Source organism: Danio aesculapii, chromosome 6 (genome assembly GCF_903798145.1).
Source record: "Danio aesculapii chromosome 6, fDanAes4.1, whole genome shotgun sequence".
NCBI lineage: Eukaryota > Metazoa > Chordata > Actinopteri > Cypriniformes > Danionidae > Danio > Danio aesculapii.
This window is the reverse complement of record NC_079440.1, coordinates 49,314,431-49,331,761: the sequence shown is the minus strand read 5'-3', so window position 1 is coordinate 49,331,761 and position 17,331 is coordinate 49,314,431. Positions and strand designations below refer to the sequence as shown.

Below are 17,331 nucleotides of genomic sequence, written 5' to 3'. Positions count from 1 at the left end.
GTTAAATGTTGGGATGTACGATATATCGGCGGCCATATGTTATGGCCGATAAATGCTATTTTTAATATTATCGTTATTGATCCAATATCAAATTGGGCTGATATCTTTAAGCCGATAAATTACATAATTGTACAGAACTGCCTGCCTCGTGCATGCATGGGTGGAAGGTGTCATTGTGACAGACTTGCCAGTGCACTAAAGGAGCTTTCCCCATATTGTATATTCCTTGAAAACCCATCCTTTCTTGTGTGGTATTGTTGTACATTAATAACGCAGTAAGTAACCATATTCCTTATCATTGTAAATATGTTTAATAGTGTCATTGTGTATTCTTGTTTAATTGCCTCAGGGAAAATATTACACGTGTAAACATCATAGTAGCAATGCACACGTGTAAAAAAACTCATTGGGTTGTTTGTAATCTAATATGATTATTTGTTATTATCAACGTGTTGCTGGTGTTAGATTATATTCAGTTTGATTGGCATATTCATATTGATTATAACAAGTGCACGTGTAGCACCCGATTCACATGGGGTTTCAGCATCAGCGCTTGACAGAGGGGTGGTCTGAAGTGGAGCTAACGCGATCAAAGCAGCATCAGCCAATGAAATTAGTCAGCAACCGTCTACTGTCTGAGCTAGTGTATTTGCATACAGCGATCTGATTGGCTGACGCTTTTGTTGGCGCTTGAAAAGTTGAGAAAGTCCCAACTTCTGCAGCGAGCAATGCCGCTGAAGAAGCGCCAACAGACTCACAATTCAGTTCAGCAACACTTGACGTCACCCATTCAAAGTGAATGGGAAGCACTGACGCCCCATGTGAATGGGCCATAATGCTAGTGATCTAACAAAGCCTTCACAGCAACAGGGGTAGAGAGTGTGTCAAGGAGGAGTTTATCATAAACCTTTCATCGATCATTTTTCCTAAGATTTTCCTGCGACAGCAAAAACGAACATAGAAGCGTTTGTCTGACTGATAATCAGCACCTACATGTATTCAAAAAAATGGAAACGCCAAATGGGCCGAATTTATTGCCACATTTTCTAAAGTATACTATCTGTATTTAGCTTTTTGCTTGTACGTTGGAACTGTTAAAACATCTCTCAAAATGCGTTTTCGGACATTAAATATTTGTACATATGTACATTACTGAAACACGTTTTATTCAAAAACATTTGAAGCTGGTTTCATTTCTTAGTTCTTTCGCTTTTCATTTTAATTAAAATATACTTATTTAACTTTGTTAATTAAATCCCATTTTGTTATTATTTTTATGCAACAGTCAAGTTGCAGGTTAATTTGCTATCCGAAGAAAAGGAAATAATTTATTTTTGGCATACTGATATATGTAAAATCATATGGGTCTATATAATCACTGTGGAATTTTGAAATTATAGCTCTTTTTTGAGTTCATAAGGTTAAGTCAAACTTTTAAAATAAAATCAGTTGTTCACTGTATAAAAATATAACAATTTGAACTATTCATATTTATCAGCTAATATAACGGTTATTGGCCTCCAAATCGATAAGAGTTGTCGGTTATCGATATCAGCCCAAAAATCCATAACGGTGCATGCCTAGTTAAATGATAGGCATATGGAGAATATGACAGTGTTTTTATAAGTTTAAATGATTAAAAATAGTATTATTTAATATTTAAATAAATATGATTATAATTTTTATTTTTCAGTATTCATTTTACTTTTGTATTTTATATTTAGAAATGTTTGAAATATCATGATTATTATTTATTATAAAAAAACTTAAATAACTGAATTTATTTTTAAAAGTTATTTTTGTCCATTCCTGTCTTATTCGATGAATGTTATAGTTGCTTATCTAGAGTATTTAGTTCTTTCATGAAAATCTTATTGACCCGTTACTTACAGTATAGATTTGTAGACACTTACAAAAATAATGTACTCAACTAGAACTGCTCTGTAGAGAAATGTGCATCTAATAGGCTTCTAATCTGCCAGTCCTGATGAAGTACAACTGATTGTTTTGGTGTAGATGAGCCAAAGCCTCCAGGTCCCATAGAGTTGGATGAGAATGTTCCGGGCACAGTGACAGTTTCCTGGGAACCTTCCCCTGACGAGAAGCGTGATGATCGCCTGCATTACATGGTGACCAAAAGAGACTCCAGCAAGAGAACCTGGCACACTGTAGCAGACCGTATCTTCAACAACCGCTTCACAGCCTGCAACATCATGCCAGGGAGGGAATACCAGTTCCGTGTCTACTCCAAAAATGACATTGGCCTATCTGCCCCTTCAGAGTCAACAAAATGGCTAATCACATCCAAGAAAGGTTTGTGATTATTTAAACTAATTATGTTAAGCTGTTTTACAAAAAAGGTAGAGGATATTTATACTGAGTAACTGTAGATGATGTTTGCTCCAAGTATAAACAGCATCTATATGCAAATTTTAAAGTATGAATAAGGCATTGGCTTCTAAAAGGTGGACAAAGTTAGCCGATATGATAAGACTTTTCTACTGTTTTTTGCTTGTGTATCAGATGAGTGTGTATCAGACACACTTATTATTTAATGTAACAAAAATACCCTGAAAGGCTATGTGTTAATATTACAAAGACCTGTGTATTCCTAACAGTGTGAAAAGCTATTTGCAAAAGAAACTGACAGCTTTTAAATGAATTTAAATTTGCTAATCTTAATAAATGTTGATTTCAGCATGTATTAATACATTTATAATATCAAAAGTAATATTATTTATTCCTGAAATAATGCGAACCAACAGTTTTATGTTTACTTCACAACATTAACAAATACTGATACACACTAACACCATTTTTCATTTAATGTAAATTATTAACTAACATTAATTACTGGGATTATTTTTTAGTGTTACTGTAATATTATGCCAAAATATCTATTTTATTATGCCTAATTATCTATATATATATATATATATATATATATATATATATATATATATATATATATATATATATATATATATATATATATATATATATATATATATAGCGCAATCTCAGCAAGATTTGTTTCTTCACTGTGATGCTTTATATATTTATAAACAAATTTTGGGAGGAGAACGCAAATATCTTGACAAGGCTAATTCATTATTGACAATCATCCTGTTATTCTATAGCAGTTTTTCTTAACCATGTTCCTGGAGGACCACAAGCTCTGCCCATTTTCCATGGCTGTTTCTCAATTCCAAGAACACAGAGAACAGACTTGTGTTCTTGTGAAGACCGATCTCGCCAGGTTCACCTCAAAAGAACGAGCTCGGGAGATCGCGAGAACAGAGAACGCATCCTCTGAGAAATGAGATGCTGCGTTCGTCCTGATGATCACATGACCTTCCCACGTTATTAATGGAAATTATTTACACATTACAGCATTCATACAACTATTTATTGTTTTTCCCCTTTTGAAAATATATACTATGCTTAAAGACTTTACTTTTAGATTTTAATACGAATTTCAGCAATAAACACCCTTATTGTGTTATTCCTTTATTAAGCTTTTCATGGTACTGTTTATTTTCACCGTTTCATTTAGGGAAACTCCTGAGATAAATTATCTGTGAACTTTAATAATAAACCTATATAAAATGCTGCACTTCCCACCTCCAGTCGCAATGACTTCTGGGACTTCTCAAGCGAGTTCGGTGCTCAAGTCTGCATCAATGCATCCTCGTTATCAAGAACACATCCGGGAACTTTCACGCATCCTCCGTTCTTGAGTATTGAAACAGAGCAGTTGATAATGATGTTACACGAGAACACGGGGACGCAAGATCACTGAAGAATGCATATTGAGAAACAGCCTGTCTCCTTAACACACCTGATTTAGATCTTCAGCTCATTGTCAGAGTCTAAAAGACCTTTAAAGGGTGTAACAGACGAAGGAGACATCCAAAACAGTGTTGGTGGGCCTCCAGGAATGTGGTTGAGAACACTGTTCTATAGTATTCTATATCTAGTATCTCACAATTTTTTAAAACGCAACCAATCAGTTGAAAACCACAGATATTCTTTAGTCTTAAGCACATTCTGCCACTAGGTGGCATCTGTTAACACCCAGACTGCACACAATGTGATCCATTAGGGCAGGGGTGTCAAACTCAGTTCCTGAAGAGTCGCAGATCTGCACAGTTTACTTCCAACCCTAAATTAAACACACATTATCAAACTAATTGAGTCCTTTAGGCTTGTTTGAAACAGGTAAGTGTGTCAAAGCAGAGTTGGAGTTAAAGTGTGCAGGGCTGCAGCCATCCAGGAACTGAGTTTGACACTCCTGCGTTAAAGACAACCCACCCACTGCAATGATAAGTACACAAGCAATGCGGATTGATCTGAAACCAAGCTCAATCTCTTACAGAAAAATTCACGCTGAACATCCAGAGTCCAAGACCTGCAATTTGGAGAGCGCCCAAGGTTTATGGTCTCCTTGAAGATCCACACAGCTCCACAAGGCTATGAGTGCTACATGAGCTGCGCTGTGAGGGGTGACCCAACACCCCACGTCACCTGGTACCACAACAACGTCAGCCTGAACACCAACACCAACTACCTCATCACCAACACCTGCGGCGTCTGCTCCATGCTCATTCTCAGGGTTGGAGCTAAAGACATGGGCGAATATAAAGTCATTGCTGAGAACCCGCTGGGAAGAGCCGAGTGCTCGACCAATCTTGCAGTGAGAGGTAAATATCTACATACCTAATTCACCTCTTTGGATAAAAATTAAAACCCACAGTAAAGATGACAGAGTTTCCCAAAAGTTTTAAGTACAATTTTAAAGCGATGAACAGTTCAAGTAAGAATTATTCGCCCTTTTGATTTATTGTATACAGTATTTTTTCAGTAATTAAGTTTGCACATCACGCTCACGGTTTTTAATCTAGTTAATAAAATCATTCAGGACGGTCACGATTCACACTCATTATGTCAGCAGCTAGCTCTCTGCAACTCTCACATGGTCACACACTGAAGCTAAGCAGGGCTGCGCCCGGTCCAGTACCTGGATGGGAGACCATATGGGAAAACTAGGTTGCTGTCAGAAGTGTTAGTGAGGCAACAGGGGACGCTCAACCGGTGGTCTGTGTAGGTCCTAATGCCCCCAGTATATTGATGGGGACTCTATACTGCTCGGTGAGCGACGTCTTTTGTTAAACCGAGATCCTTAATATCTGTGGTCGTTAAAAATCCCAGGATGTGCTTTGAAAAAAGAATAGGGGTTTAATCCCGGCATCCTGGCCAAAGTTGCCCACTGGCCTCTGTCCATAATGGCCTCCTACCATCCCCATATCATAACTGGCAGTGTCTACTGTCCACCAATCAGCTTGTGTGTGGTCTGGCGCAATATGGCTGCCGTCACATCATCATAACTGGCAGTGTCTACTGTCCACTAATCAGCTGATGTGTGGTCTGGCGCAAAATGGCTGCCGTCACATCATCAGGTGGATGCTGCACACTGATGGTGGATGAGGACATCCCCCTTCCATTGTGTAAAGCGCTTTGAGTGTCTAGAAAAGCGCTATATAAATGTAAGGAATTATTATCATTAAATATTTACTTTATATGGCTTTATTTTACATTCTTGGGAGATACAAAACACAGACATTTCAGCACAATGTTAAAAAAACTTCTTAATTTAACATTCCTAAAGAATTTAAATAATACAACTTTGACCTTAAAGCATCTGATGTATTATTTGGCACAAATGATAACTCTTTACTTAACACTATAGGTTTGCTCAATGTGATTGAATGTGGTATAATTAAATTGTGAAGTGAAAAGATTGTGTCACGCACTGAGGAAGGCATTGTGCCGAAAGGTCTTGTTTTTTTTATCTCACAAGAATATAAAACAAAGCTATATAAAGTAATTATTTAATGAGTGCAAATCATAAGTACAGTATTTTTTCCCAATTTCTGTTCAATGGAAAAAAACATGATATCTTACTAGATGTTTTTAAAGATAATAGTTTTCAGCTTACAGTCGAATTTAAAGGCTTAACTTGGTTAATTAGGCAAGTTAGGGTAATTAGGCAAGTCATTGTTTAACAGTGGTTCGTTCTGTAGACTTTAGGAACAAATATTTCTTACAGAGCCTAACAATGTTAATCTTAAAATGGTTTTTTAAAAAAAAATTAAAACTGCTTTTATTCTACCCCGAAACAAAACAAAGAAGACTTTCTCCAGAAGAAAAAAATATTATAGGAAATACCAAGCAAAAATCCTTACTTTATTAAACATCATTTAGGAAATATTGAAAAAGAAAAAAGCTAATAATTTTGACTATTTTATTTTATGACTAGGCAAGATTCCCAAAAGCCTAATTTTCAGCTTTAATGTAATGCAAATTCTTATTACAGTTTTTCAGAAATGAATAATGTGACTTATGCAGCTCAGCCTTACCAAAGCAACATTTAAAATATTACCATACAGTAATAGTATATTTAGCATTGTTTAATAATTTCCAGTGCACTAACAAGAGAGAATATTGAACAGCATTTTTTAAACTCTTTTAATGTAATGGAGACACATGCACTTATCATGGATCAAAAAGGTATTGATTCATCCTAAGGGCAGATTTAACCAAAATGGCAAATCAATGTGAAATCACAATCCCTTAAACATGCCGATGGAGTGTAAAGTTAAAGTGTTTCTAATATGCAGTTGTAAGAAAAAAAAGATATACCAGCTCATTTCCATAATGTCCAATGCAATCTACCAAATGCTAAATTAAATTAATGCAAAATTAAAAATAATGTTGGTTGGTAATCAATACAGTATGTTCAAATAACATTGTCATCAGGCATTCCAAATACATTAATTCAAGTGGAGTAAATCCTCTTTCTTCTACTAGGTGGATGTGAAGCATAACATTAATTAAAAATAGAATAAAAAAAGCCCACAAATTATGCTTTTAGTTTAAATCTTAAGAGTAGTTGTTTTTTCATGCCAAATAAGCCAATATTATTTGCATGATCTGCAACATTGCTAGGAAATCCAGCAAATATCTCTCAGAAAAGTTACTTAATGACAAAATGAAAACATTTAATGCTTCAGAATCTATTTTCATAAGACATCAAATCAAAATGCTACTAACAGCTGACGTACAGTGTGCATGGGATATACAATGCACTGTTTTCTAAATATAGGCCACGGGTATTTTCACCAAAAAAAAAAAAAAAAAAGATTTCAAGTCAGTTATTTCTATATTTTTTTCTGTAGCATGTCATTTTGAAATATCAATTTGTATTTCTATGGAGCTAATAATATGCCAAAACAATCTGAATTTGAATTGTGTTCATTTGAATTATTAACAATTGTAAGTTAATAAAACAGAATATTATATGTCATTAAAAATGTTTTTTAAGCATCTTCCAGGTGTTACCAAAGTTCTTCTGGATTTAGTTTGTGTCAGTTTGTTCTGTTGCTTCCAGACAGACTGGATGATGATCAGATCAGATCTCTGTGTGGAGCACTGGCTGTTGTCAGACTCCTTGAGCAAACAATAATCTCACTGTATAAACATAATTAATGACAAAAATAATGTTTGGAAATGTAAATTGATATTTCAAACTGACATGCTACAGAAAAAAATAGAAATAACTGACTTTAACTCTTTTTTTGGTGAAAATACTAGTGGTCTAAATTTTTGCACAGTACTATACAGTATGTTCAGAAATTACTAATTCTATTTTAAATATTTACTCACAAATTACATGTCCTTGAGTGGCCCAGCCAGAGCCCAGACCTAAATCATATTGAGCATCTCTGGAGAGATCTGAAAATGGCTGCACACCGTCGTTTCCATTCAACCTGATAGAGCTTGAGAGGTACTGCAAAGAGGAATGGGCAAAAAACTCCCAAAGACAGGTGTGCCAACCTTGTGGCATATTCAAAAAGACCTGAGGCTGTATATGCTGCCAAAGGTGCATCAACAAAGTATAAAGCAAAGGCTGCGAATACTTATGTACATGTGATTTTTCAGGTTTTTATTTTTAATAAATTTGAAACTATTTAAAACAATCTATTTTCACATTGTCATTATGGGGTATTGTGTGTAGAATTTTGAGGAAATAAATATATTTAATCAATTTTGGAATAAGGCTGTAACATAAAAAAATGTGGGAAAAGTGAAGCGCTATGAATACTTTCCAGATGCACTGTATTTACATAATGAATCTAACACATTCACTTTTCTTTCTTCTTTTCCAGATTAAAATTATGATGATGAAGGACATCAAAACCGATGTGTTGGTGTTGTTGTTTTTTCTGGATTTTAGGCCCTCTGTAGAATTACACCATCGAGTAATTTTGAAGAAAGATATGAAAGCACTATGCACCGTGTGGCCTTATTAGACAAAAATGATAGAATCAAATGCATGTTTAAAGCATATAGTCTTACTCTTTAAACCTGGAAATGTAAACCCTACAGCATGTGTTGTGCTGCTTGGGTGGCTGATGCCTAATACACTGTGTTTACCTAATCTTGTTTGCCAATGATTTTACTTAAGCGTAGATTGGGGGTGGGTTGAGAGGTTTTATTCTTGTACGCAATTTAATTTATTAATTTATTTATTCTTTGCTTTTGTGTTTCTGCTCTGTTCCTTCACACTTTTGCAAATTCGATTACACATTATTACACTTAAAACAAAATGTAGTGTTGATTTCCTGCATCCATCTTGTATTTTCTTGCTTGCATGGAAAATTGTAAAAGAAGCAAAAGGCTTCTTCAGATATGCTTAATCAACAGAAGTGGCTTGGTGTAAATAAATAAAATATCCAGGTTTTTTGAACAGAGTACTTGTTGATGGACCATTATTCAACATAGGCTCATTCTGAAACGTAGCCCTACATACATTTCTGCAGATCGCGAATTATGTAGCCAGAAGTATGTATGGCAGCATTCGTCTCTAAAACGAATGCTACGGGGCGGTATGACACAGTTTCTTTTCGTGCTAGCAGCTGACCGCTTACCTCTGTATGACAGCTTTCCAGCTGTTACCAGTTTGTCCAGTAGCTTGCAGCGCATGTCAGCGAACTTGAGACGCAGAGAGGAGTTTGGCTAAGAACGGTTAATGAAAGCAGATAAGACAAAAAAAAAAAAACACAATAAACAAGTAAATAACAGGGTGAGAATGTGGTAAAATCTGAAAGCGTAGTAAAAAAAATCAGGGGGCTTTTCTTTTTCTATATTTCTTATCGGTCTGTTGGGTTTAGGGCAGGGGGTGGGTGAGGGTATATGTCAGTTGATCAATCACTCATTCAGTCAGTCGACAACGGCCTCTGATGGATTGACGAGAGAACAGCAGGCACGAATGGCACTCGCAAGAGAAATTTGAGATCTAATAAGCGTACACAGCGGCCTCTTTTGAATTCACAAAAACTGCAATTAAATTGTAGCTCCTGGGATGTATTTGGTGCTCACCAGAAATGTATATAGGACTACGTTTTCATTAATGAGCCTGGGTTGGCATTATTGTATCTGCAAAGTGATTCATTACACTGTTTCCTCTAGGATTTTTTCCAGCTGTGGTGGCAGGCTTTTTACACAGATCTTCAAACTACCAATGCCGTTATTTTATTACAAGTCAAGATCGAAGAGCATGCAAATTACTTGTGTGCCGATTTCCTGTTTGTGCACAAATCTTCTTGCACGCTCTTAAATATACGCTGCTGAAGTGTTATTTAGCGCATTTATGTAACGAGTACGTCTCCAAAATTATTAGATTTGCTAGGAATATTTATGTCTCCAATAGACCTACAGAAACAGCATTGATGCATCCTAAAGTAAAGTGAAACAGCCATAAACTCCAGCAAGACAAAGTCATTGTATGTAGAACTAAAGACCTTTAACTATACATAAAGTATAATTATGTTAAACTGTGTTCATCATTACTGAAAGCTTACATCATGTCTACTGGCCTCATGCATCGCACAGCCCTGTCAGTCAGTCAGTTTAACCCTAGTTAAAGGGTTAAACAAATACTGCTTGGCACTACTATGATTACAGAACAATTCTCTGTTATAATTCACTTACATTTTAATATGTTTGGTGCAATTATAACCCGCTATTTTAAAAAAAGCAGCAAAAACTGAAGGTTTTGAATGAGAAGCTGTAATGTAGACGTGGCAAGAATTAATTTTGGTGTGGCGCCCCACCATGGAAGAATGAATGTAGCGGAAACCATGCATTATAAAATTCATTACACTGGTAAAAACAAATTTGCCAAAAAGGAGTTTTCAGAGTGATGCCATTTAGAACTATTTAATGTAAAACCTAATTAAATGTTTAATCTAAAACAGAGATACCCAAACTAGGGCCCGCGGGCCAAAGTTGGCGTATGACAACCTTTGATTTGGCCTGCCATCAAATCTGGGAGGAGAAGGGAAAATGATGGGGACAGTTTAGAGACTGTAATTTCCAATTATATGTAATGTTTTGTTTGTTTGTTTTATTGCTAAGATCCAAAAACCTAATGGAAATTAAATGTTTCAATTAAATAAATTAGATTTGTTTTTTAAATGCACACAGTCACCCGTGGGATAGAGCACAATGCAGAGACATCAGTGGGCAAATGGAGGCAAAGTTGCTTGTCTAGTGTATTCCGCATTGAATTCCACTGTGCTATAAAAAAAATTTAATTGTATTTTTACTGCCATAAGTTAAAAAAAAGAAATTTACAATCACCAGCCACTTTATTAGGTACACATTACTATTACCAGGTTGAACCCCCTTTTGCCTTCAGAACTGCCTTCATGGCACAGATTCAACAAGATACTGGAAATATTCCTCAGAGATTTTGGTCCATATTGACACGATAGCATCACGCAGTTGCTGCAGATTTGTCGACTATACATCCATGATGCAAATCTCCCATTCCCCCACATCCCAAAAATGCTCTATTGGATTGAGTTCTGGTGACTGTGGAGGCCATTTGAGTTCAGTGAACTCATTGTCATGTTCAAGAAACCAGTCTGAGATGCATTATCTTGCTGGAAGTAGCTATCACAAGATCGGCACACTGTGGTCATAAATGGATGGCCCATCCACCTCAAGGTTGGGTGTGTTGTGTGTTCAGAGATGCTCTTCTGCATACCTCAGATGTAACGAGTAGTTATTTGAGTTACTGTTGCCTTTCTATCAGCTCAAACCAGTCTGGCCACTCTCCTCTGACCTCTGGCATATACAAGGCGTTTGCGATCACAGAACACTGTATGTTTTCTCTTTTTCGGACCATTCTCTGTAAACCCTAGAGAGGGTTGTGTGTGAAAATCCCAGTAGATCAGCAGTTTCTGACATACTCACCAGACATCTGGCACCAACAACCATGCCACATTCAAAGTCACTTAAATCACCTTTCTTCCCCATTCTGATGCTCGGTTTGAACTGCAGCAGATCATCTTGACCATGTCTACATGCCTAAATGGATTGAGTTGCTGCCATGTGATTGGCTGATTAGACATTTGCTTTTAACAAGCAGTTGGACAGGTGTACCTAATGAAGTGGCCGGTGAGCGTATACTGCAATAGTTCATACAATTTAAGGTAATCTTTTCTATTTGTTTTCAAATATTATTAAATAAATGAGCTATAGCAACATTAATATAATATAGTTTGGTATATTTACCTTCAGCCTATGGCACTCAATGATATTTGGTTTTTGGCCCTTCATACAAAAACGTTTGGGCACCACTAATCTAAAGCATCCTTTTATACAATATATAAAATTTGTATGTATGTTAAACTGTCTACATATAACCTGCATTTTTTCACTTTCCATAAGACATCCATCCATGCATAAAGAGACGAAAAGAAAGAAATATTACTCACAAGTGCTATATGAACGCATACAGATGACACCGTAACGTCTCACTTAAAGCAAAGCCGGAACTGCTGTCCTGCAGGTAAGAGAGCTTCCAGATTGACAGAAGCTTCCTCAAACAACCGCATTTTCATGGCTGAACGCACAACTCTGGAGACAAACTATTTGGTTCTGTTTGTTTAGTTCGTCCAACATCTCAGTAATCTCAAGCCTATTGAAGTCAAGTCTGAAGATGCTGCAACCTTTGAACTGGAAATGGAGCTCAAAGACCCTAACAGTCGCATTTTTCTGTACAAGGTGAGACATTAACTCAGCATCACTGAAATATATAACTATATACGGTAAAGAGATGGCCATTTGGTATTATGTGAATTGTAAAATAAAATCATAATGACATTCTTATAATTCCTCTGGAGACACACACTATATATAAAAAATGTCAGTTAATTAACACTCTCACATTTACTCTATTCAATTGCATTAAGAGTCCTTGCTTTATGCTCCAGCAACTGATGTGAGTTATTAAATATGCTATATAGTGCATATTTTTGAAAAAATTATTCCTTTCTGTTATAGGCACCAGTTTGTATGTTTTTCATCATCAACATTAAGGATGCACAAAACAGAAATTTTGGCCGATAACAGTTAATTTGGAAACCGATAATCTGATAAATACAAATCTTTTTTATTATTATTTTCAGCATGATTTTGTTTACCAAAACAACTTTAAAAAATACAGTGAACAATTGATTCTAAAATCGTAACTGCATCTTAATTTAATCTTTTTTTTATTCATTGAAAAAACTCCCACACTGCTATCATCTTATGTTTCTCTCTTTCTCTTTTTCTTTTAACCTAATCTAATGGAACAGCCGGTGACAATAATATAGAGTTTAGTTTCTTATTAGGCTAAAAATAATACCAATAACTATTTGGAAACAATAACTCATGTATAGGATGATAAATACAAATCTATTTTTCTGATTTTGTTTACCAAAACATACACAAAAAAGTGGACTTTCTTCTGGGTCTTTTCTCTGTAATTTTGATAACTTATCTCTAGCTAATTAAGTTCTTCAAACAAGTTTGCGAATCAGATTAAAATGTTTGGGATGAACTGATCTGAGATCGCTGCCAATTGATCAATTGATCCTTGAAATTATTATTAGCAATGCAGTGCCTGGCTGATGACACAGCAGCGTAATGACATCATCTGATTAATATTCAATTATCCATGTGAGCAAAATTACAATCAAATTTGTAGTAAACTGTTTGTTAATTACAAAAGGCCATAACTTTCCACCTTTGTTGTGGGCTGCAGACTCTTTCGAGAGTATTTAGCAATTTATTTAGTTTACTTCTAGAGCGGATTTTCTTTATTATAGTGGCCTAAGCCTATTCAAGTTTCTTAATTGGTATAATGACCAAGAAATAACTGGCTGTTTAAATTAAATTTGCATTAAAAAATTCATTTTGATATCGGTAAGGTGTCTGTAACTATTGCGAAGCATCAAATCACCGTCATATTAGCTGTCAAAACCGCGCATGACTGTCTTTAAAAAAAAATTTAATATTGTGTATGTCTATTATCATACATAAATTGAACTAAAGCTGGTACCTTAAAATAGTACGCATTTGTGTTTAAATGTTCTACCCTTGATAAAAAAAAGACTTCTAATAATTGTTGTAAATAATTAATTATTTAACAAACAAACTAAACTGAGTAATTTTCAACTTCATTGTTTGTTTAAATTCAGGCTAAATAAATTATTTACAACCACTTATCTTAAAAAAAGTAAATCCAAGAAATCATCTTTGAATAATTTTTTCAGTGTATTTGAACCCCTAAAGGAGAACCACCCTGATTCCCAGTTTTATATATATATAATTTTAGTATTATATAATTTTAATTGTAGTATTACCTTTGCTAAAAGACCTGATTTAATCCTGTTAATATGAAATAAGCCAGCTCCCAAGCAGGATTGAACTAACAGAAGTGTTGCTATGACAAAAACTTTCAAATGAGTTTTGAAGAACGAAATGATCCTGGATTGTGTCAAATAGTCAATAACTAAATCCAGCTAATTGAGTAATCAATCCACTTACAAAGAACTAACCCCTGATCTTACAGTCTTGTCTGCAGAAAACAAAGACATTGGAAGATCACGTCTAGATTGGACTTTTGCTAAAACATTTTTACAAATTGCAATTCAGAAGCCTTACTATATTTTCTCCACAGTAAAAAAAACTCCCACACTGCCATCTTCTTGTGTTTTTTTAAACATAAAATAGTGTATCAACCAATCACAGTAATACAAATTTTATCAGCCCTTAATTTATTTGCTTATCAGGCCAATAACGATACAATCACAAATAATCATTGATTAGCTGCTACTGATACCTAATATATTGTGAATCACAAATGAATATGCATAACACTGAAAAAATACATAGGCAATCACATCCCCTCTTACTCTTTTGTCCAGGATGGTGTGATGATTCCATTCAGCAAAGAAGCTGAAGGAGAAATGAAGCACGGTCTGAAACAGGTTGGCAAGAAATATATCTTCACTGTCAAAAATCTCAAAGCCGAAGATGCCGGAATCTATCAAGTTGATGTTGAGGGTGTCAATATCTTTTCAACGGATTTCAAGAGTACGTTTTTACAACACATTTGTTTAATCATCATTAAATGCCCTGCTGAAATGACCAACAAGACTCCAAAAATGCCTGTCTATTCAGCTGTGGTTTTGGTCTAGCTGGTTAACCAGTATAATAACACATCTACTCAGGATGTGAGCTGTGATGCGTCAAAAACTAAATCAATCCCAGTAGAATCAATAAAACTGTCTACAATATAAGGATCTGTCTGGTCGCATGTCTGACATGAAAGTCACTGTGTGATGTTTCTGGCCTGCTAGTACAAGTCTTACAATGTTGAAGCAACACTAAAAGTAAAATAATATTTATAACTATAGAAAATAAAGTAAATCAAGCTAGTGAAGAAGCCCAAATCAAGACATTAGCTCACCTGCAAGGTTATTTTCATTAATAAAAACTGAAACTATGACTAAGAACATGTTTACCCAAAGTATATATTATCTTTAATCATAATTATCTCCAATATCAATGTATTTCTGTTGAAAATAAAGCAAATCAAGCTAGTGAGGAAGCATAAATCAAAACATCCGCTTACCAACAAGGATATTTTCGTTAACAAAAACTGAAACTAAAAAACTAGTCAAGTTTACCTATATATTATCTTAGATTACAATTATCTTTATTTCTAATATATTTAAAATAAAGCAAATCAAGCTATTGAAGAAGCCGAAACCAAGACATTAGCTTACCTGAAAGGTTATTTTCATGAACAAAAACTTAAAACTATGACAAATAATTGGTCATGTTTACCTATATATTATCTTTAATCGTAATTATATTTAATACTAATATATTTCTGTTGAAAATAAAGCAAATCAAGTTAGCAAAGAAGCCAAAATCAAGACATCAGCTTACCTGGAAGGTTATTTTCATGAACAAAAACTGAAACTATGACTAAAAACTTGTCATGTTTATCTAAATATTATCTTTAATCATAATTATCTTTAATATTAATGTATTTCTGTTGAAAATAAAGCAAATCAAGCAAGTGATAAAGTCAAAACAAAGACATCAGCTTACCCTCAAGGTTATTTTCATAAATAAAAACTAAAACTGTGACTAAAAACTGGTCAAGTTTACCTATATATTATCTTTAGTCGTAATTATCTTTAATATTAATGTACTTCTGTTGAAATCAAAGCAAATCAAGCTAGTGAAGCAGCCAAAATCAAGACATCAGCATCTGCACGGTTATATTTATTAATAAAACTGAAACGATGACTAAAAACTAGTCATGTTACCTATAGTTTATCTTTAATCATAATTATCTTTAATAATAATGTATTCATGTTGAAAATAAAGCAAATCAAGCTGGTTAAGAGGCCAAAATCAAGACATTAGCTTACCTGCAAGATTATTTTCATTAACAAAAACTGAAACTATCACTAAAAACTAGTCAAGTTTACCTATGTATTATCTTTAATTGTAATTCTATTTAATATTAATGTATTTCTGTTAAAAAGAAAGCAAATCAAGCTAGTTAAGAGGCCAAAATTAAGACATTAGCTCACCTGCAAGATTATTTTCATGAAAAAAACTGAAACTATGACAAAAAACTAGACATGTTTACATATATATTATCTTTAATCAAAATTATCTTTAAGCGTAAACAAGACAGGAGCTCAGGATATACTAATACAATAGGACAGAAATAGCATTCAAATAAGTGGGAAATAAAGTTAACAATAATATTATATATACACATCTAGGTGATTTGTGTGCATTACTGCTGACTGATTTAACAGTACACATGAAACAAAATTACATATTTACAAATAAGTGGCTTTAATGCAAGTTGGCCAAATTTTTCATCATTTTACTTTTATATTTTATTAGTTACATTAGTATCGGTCACATGTTCACTGTTTGTTCAAACGTTATTTATTTATTTCTAAGAGGTTTGAAAAAGAGCTACGATAAAAGTGTTCCCTTAGCTCTGCTAAACTATAATTACAAATCCAAATTAAAAATGTAAAAGCTAAATTGAAATGTGATCAGTGAATCAAACTAAAACCAAACTGAAATTAAATGAACAGCAAATTGACCTAAAAAATCATTTTAAAAAATGCAAAACTATAATAACCTTGCTTGCCAGCATCCAAAACACCATATTGTTGTAACCAGCTTTGCCAGTCTTTTCAGCAGCGCTCTCTCACTGAATGCATAATGCCATCATAAATCGACTGAGGTGTGTTTATCCATATTTAACACACAGTTCCCCTGTGGACTTTGCCCTGAAGATTAAGGAGGTGACGGCCCAAGAGAGAGAGGATGCCCTCTTTGAGTGCGTCTTAACTCAGCCCATGAGTGAAATCGTTTGGACCTTAAAAAATGTCCCTATCTCTAACAGTGAGAAATATGAGATTACTTCTACAGAGGACAAGCTGATCCACCGTCTGAAAATCATTGACTGTATGCCTTTGGATGCTGGAATCTATGCTGCTATAGCCGGCATTAAGTCTTGCAATGCCTGGTTGATTGTAGAAGGTAAGTCTCAGTCAATTATTATTATTATATTTTTTTTTTTGCAATATTGTAAACAACCCTTACAGAAAAAGCACATGTGCACCACTGGAAGGTATTAAAGTTCTCAAATAGAAAACAGTATTATTTTAGCACCATTGAGTAAAGGGTCAGTTGCATTGCACCATGGCACATTTGCTGTTTACATGGTGGACTTTGTTATGGGAAAAACTGAATGCTTTATTAGAAAGAAAACAGTTAAACAAACCATCTGCAGTGAGGATAAAGAACGAGCCTCCTTCATTTGGTCTCTTTACTTTCTCTTTACGTTTACTTTTTATTTTACTCCTTTACTTTCATGGATAAGGA

At 34.6% G+C, this 17,331-nt stretch overlaps 1 protein-coding gene and 1 pseudogene across 1 annotated transcript in view; both read left to right on the top strand.

Annotated features, from left to right (window-relative positions):
• LOC130231253 (immunoglobulin-like and fibronectin type III domain-containing protein 1) overlaps positions 1-8,813 on the top strand; it is a 60,506-nt pseudogene extending 51,693 nt beyond the window's left edge.
• Positions 8,814-9,926: 1,113 nt separating this feature from the next.
• LOC130231251 (immunoglobulin-like and fibronectin type III domain-containing protein 1) overlaps positions 9,927-17,331 on the top strand; it is a 32,521-nt gene continuing 25,116 nt past the window's right edge. The window contains exons 1-4 of the mRNA XM_056460741.1: positions 9,927-9,962; positions 12,022-12,135; positions 14,325-14,497; positions 16,715-16,986. Coding sequence (XP_056316716.1) covers positions 9,927-9,962; positions 12,022-12,135; positions 14,325-14,497; positions 16,715-16,986 — 595 coding nt within the window. The remainder of the gene's footprint in view (positions 9,963-12,021; positions 12,136-14,324; positions 14,498-16,714; positions 16,987-17,331) is intronic.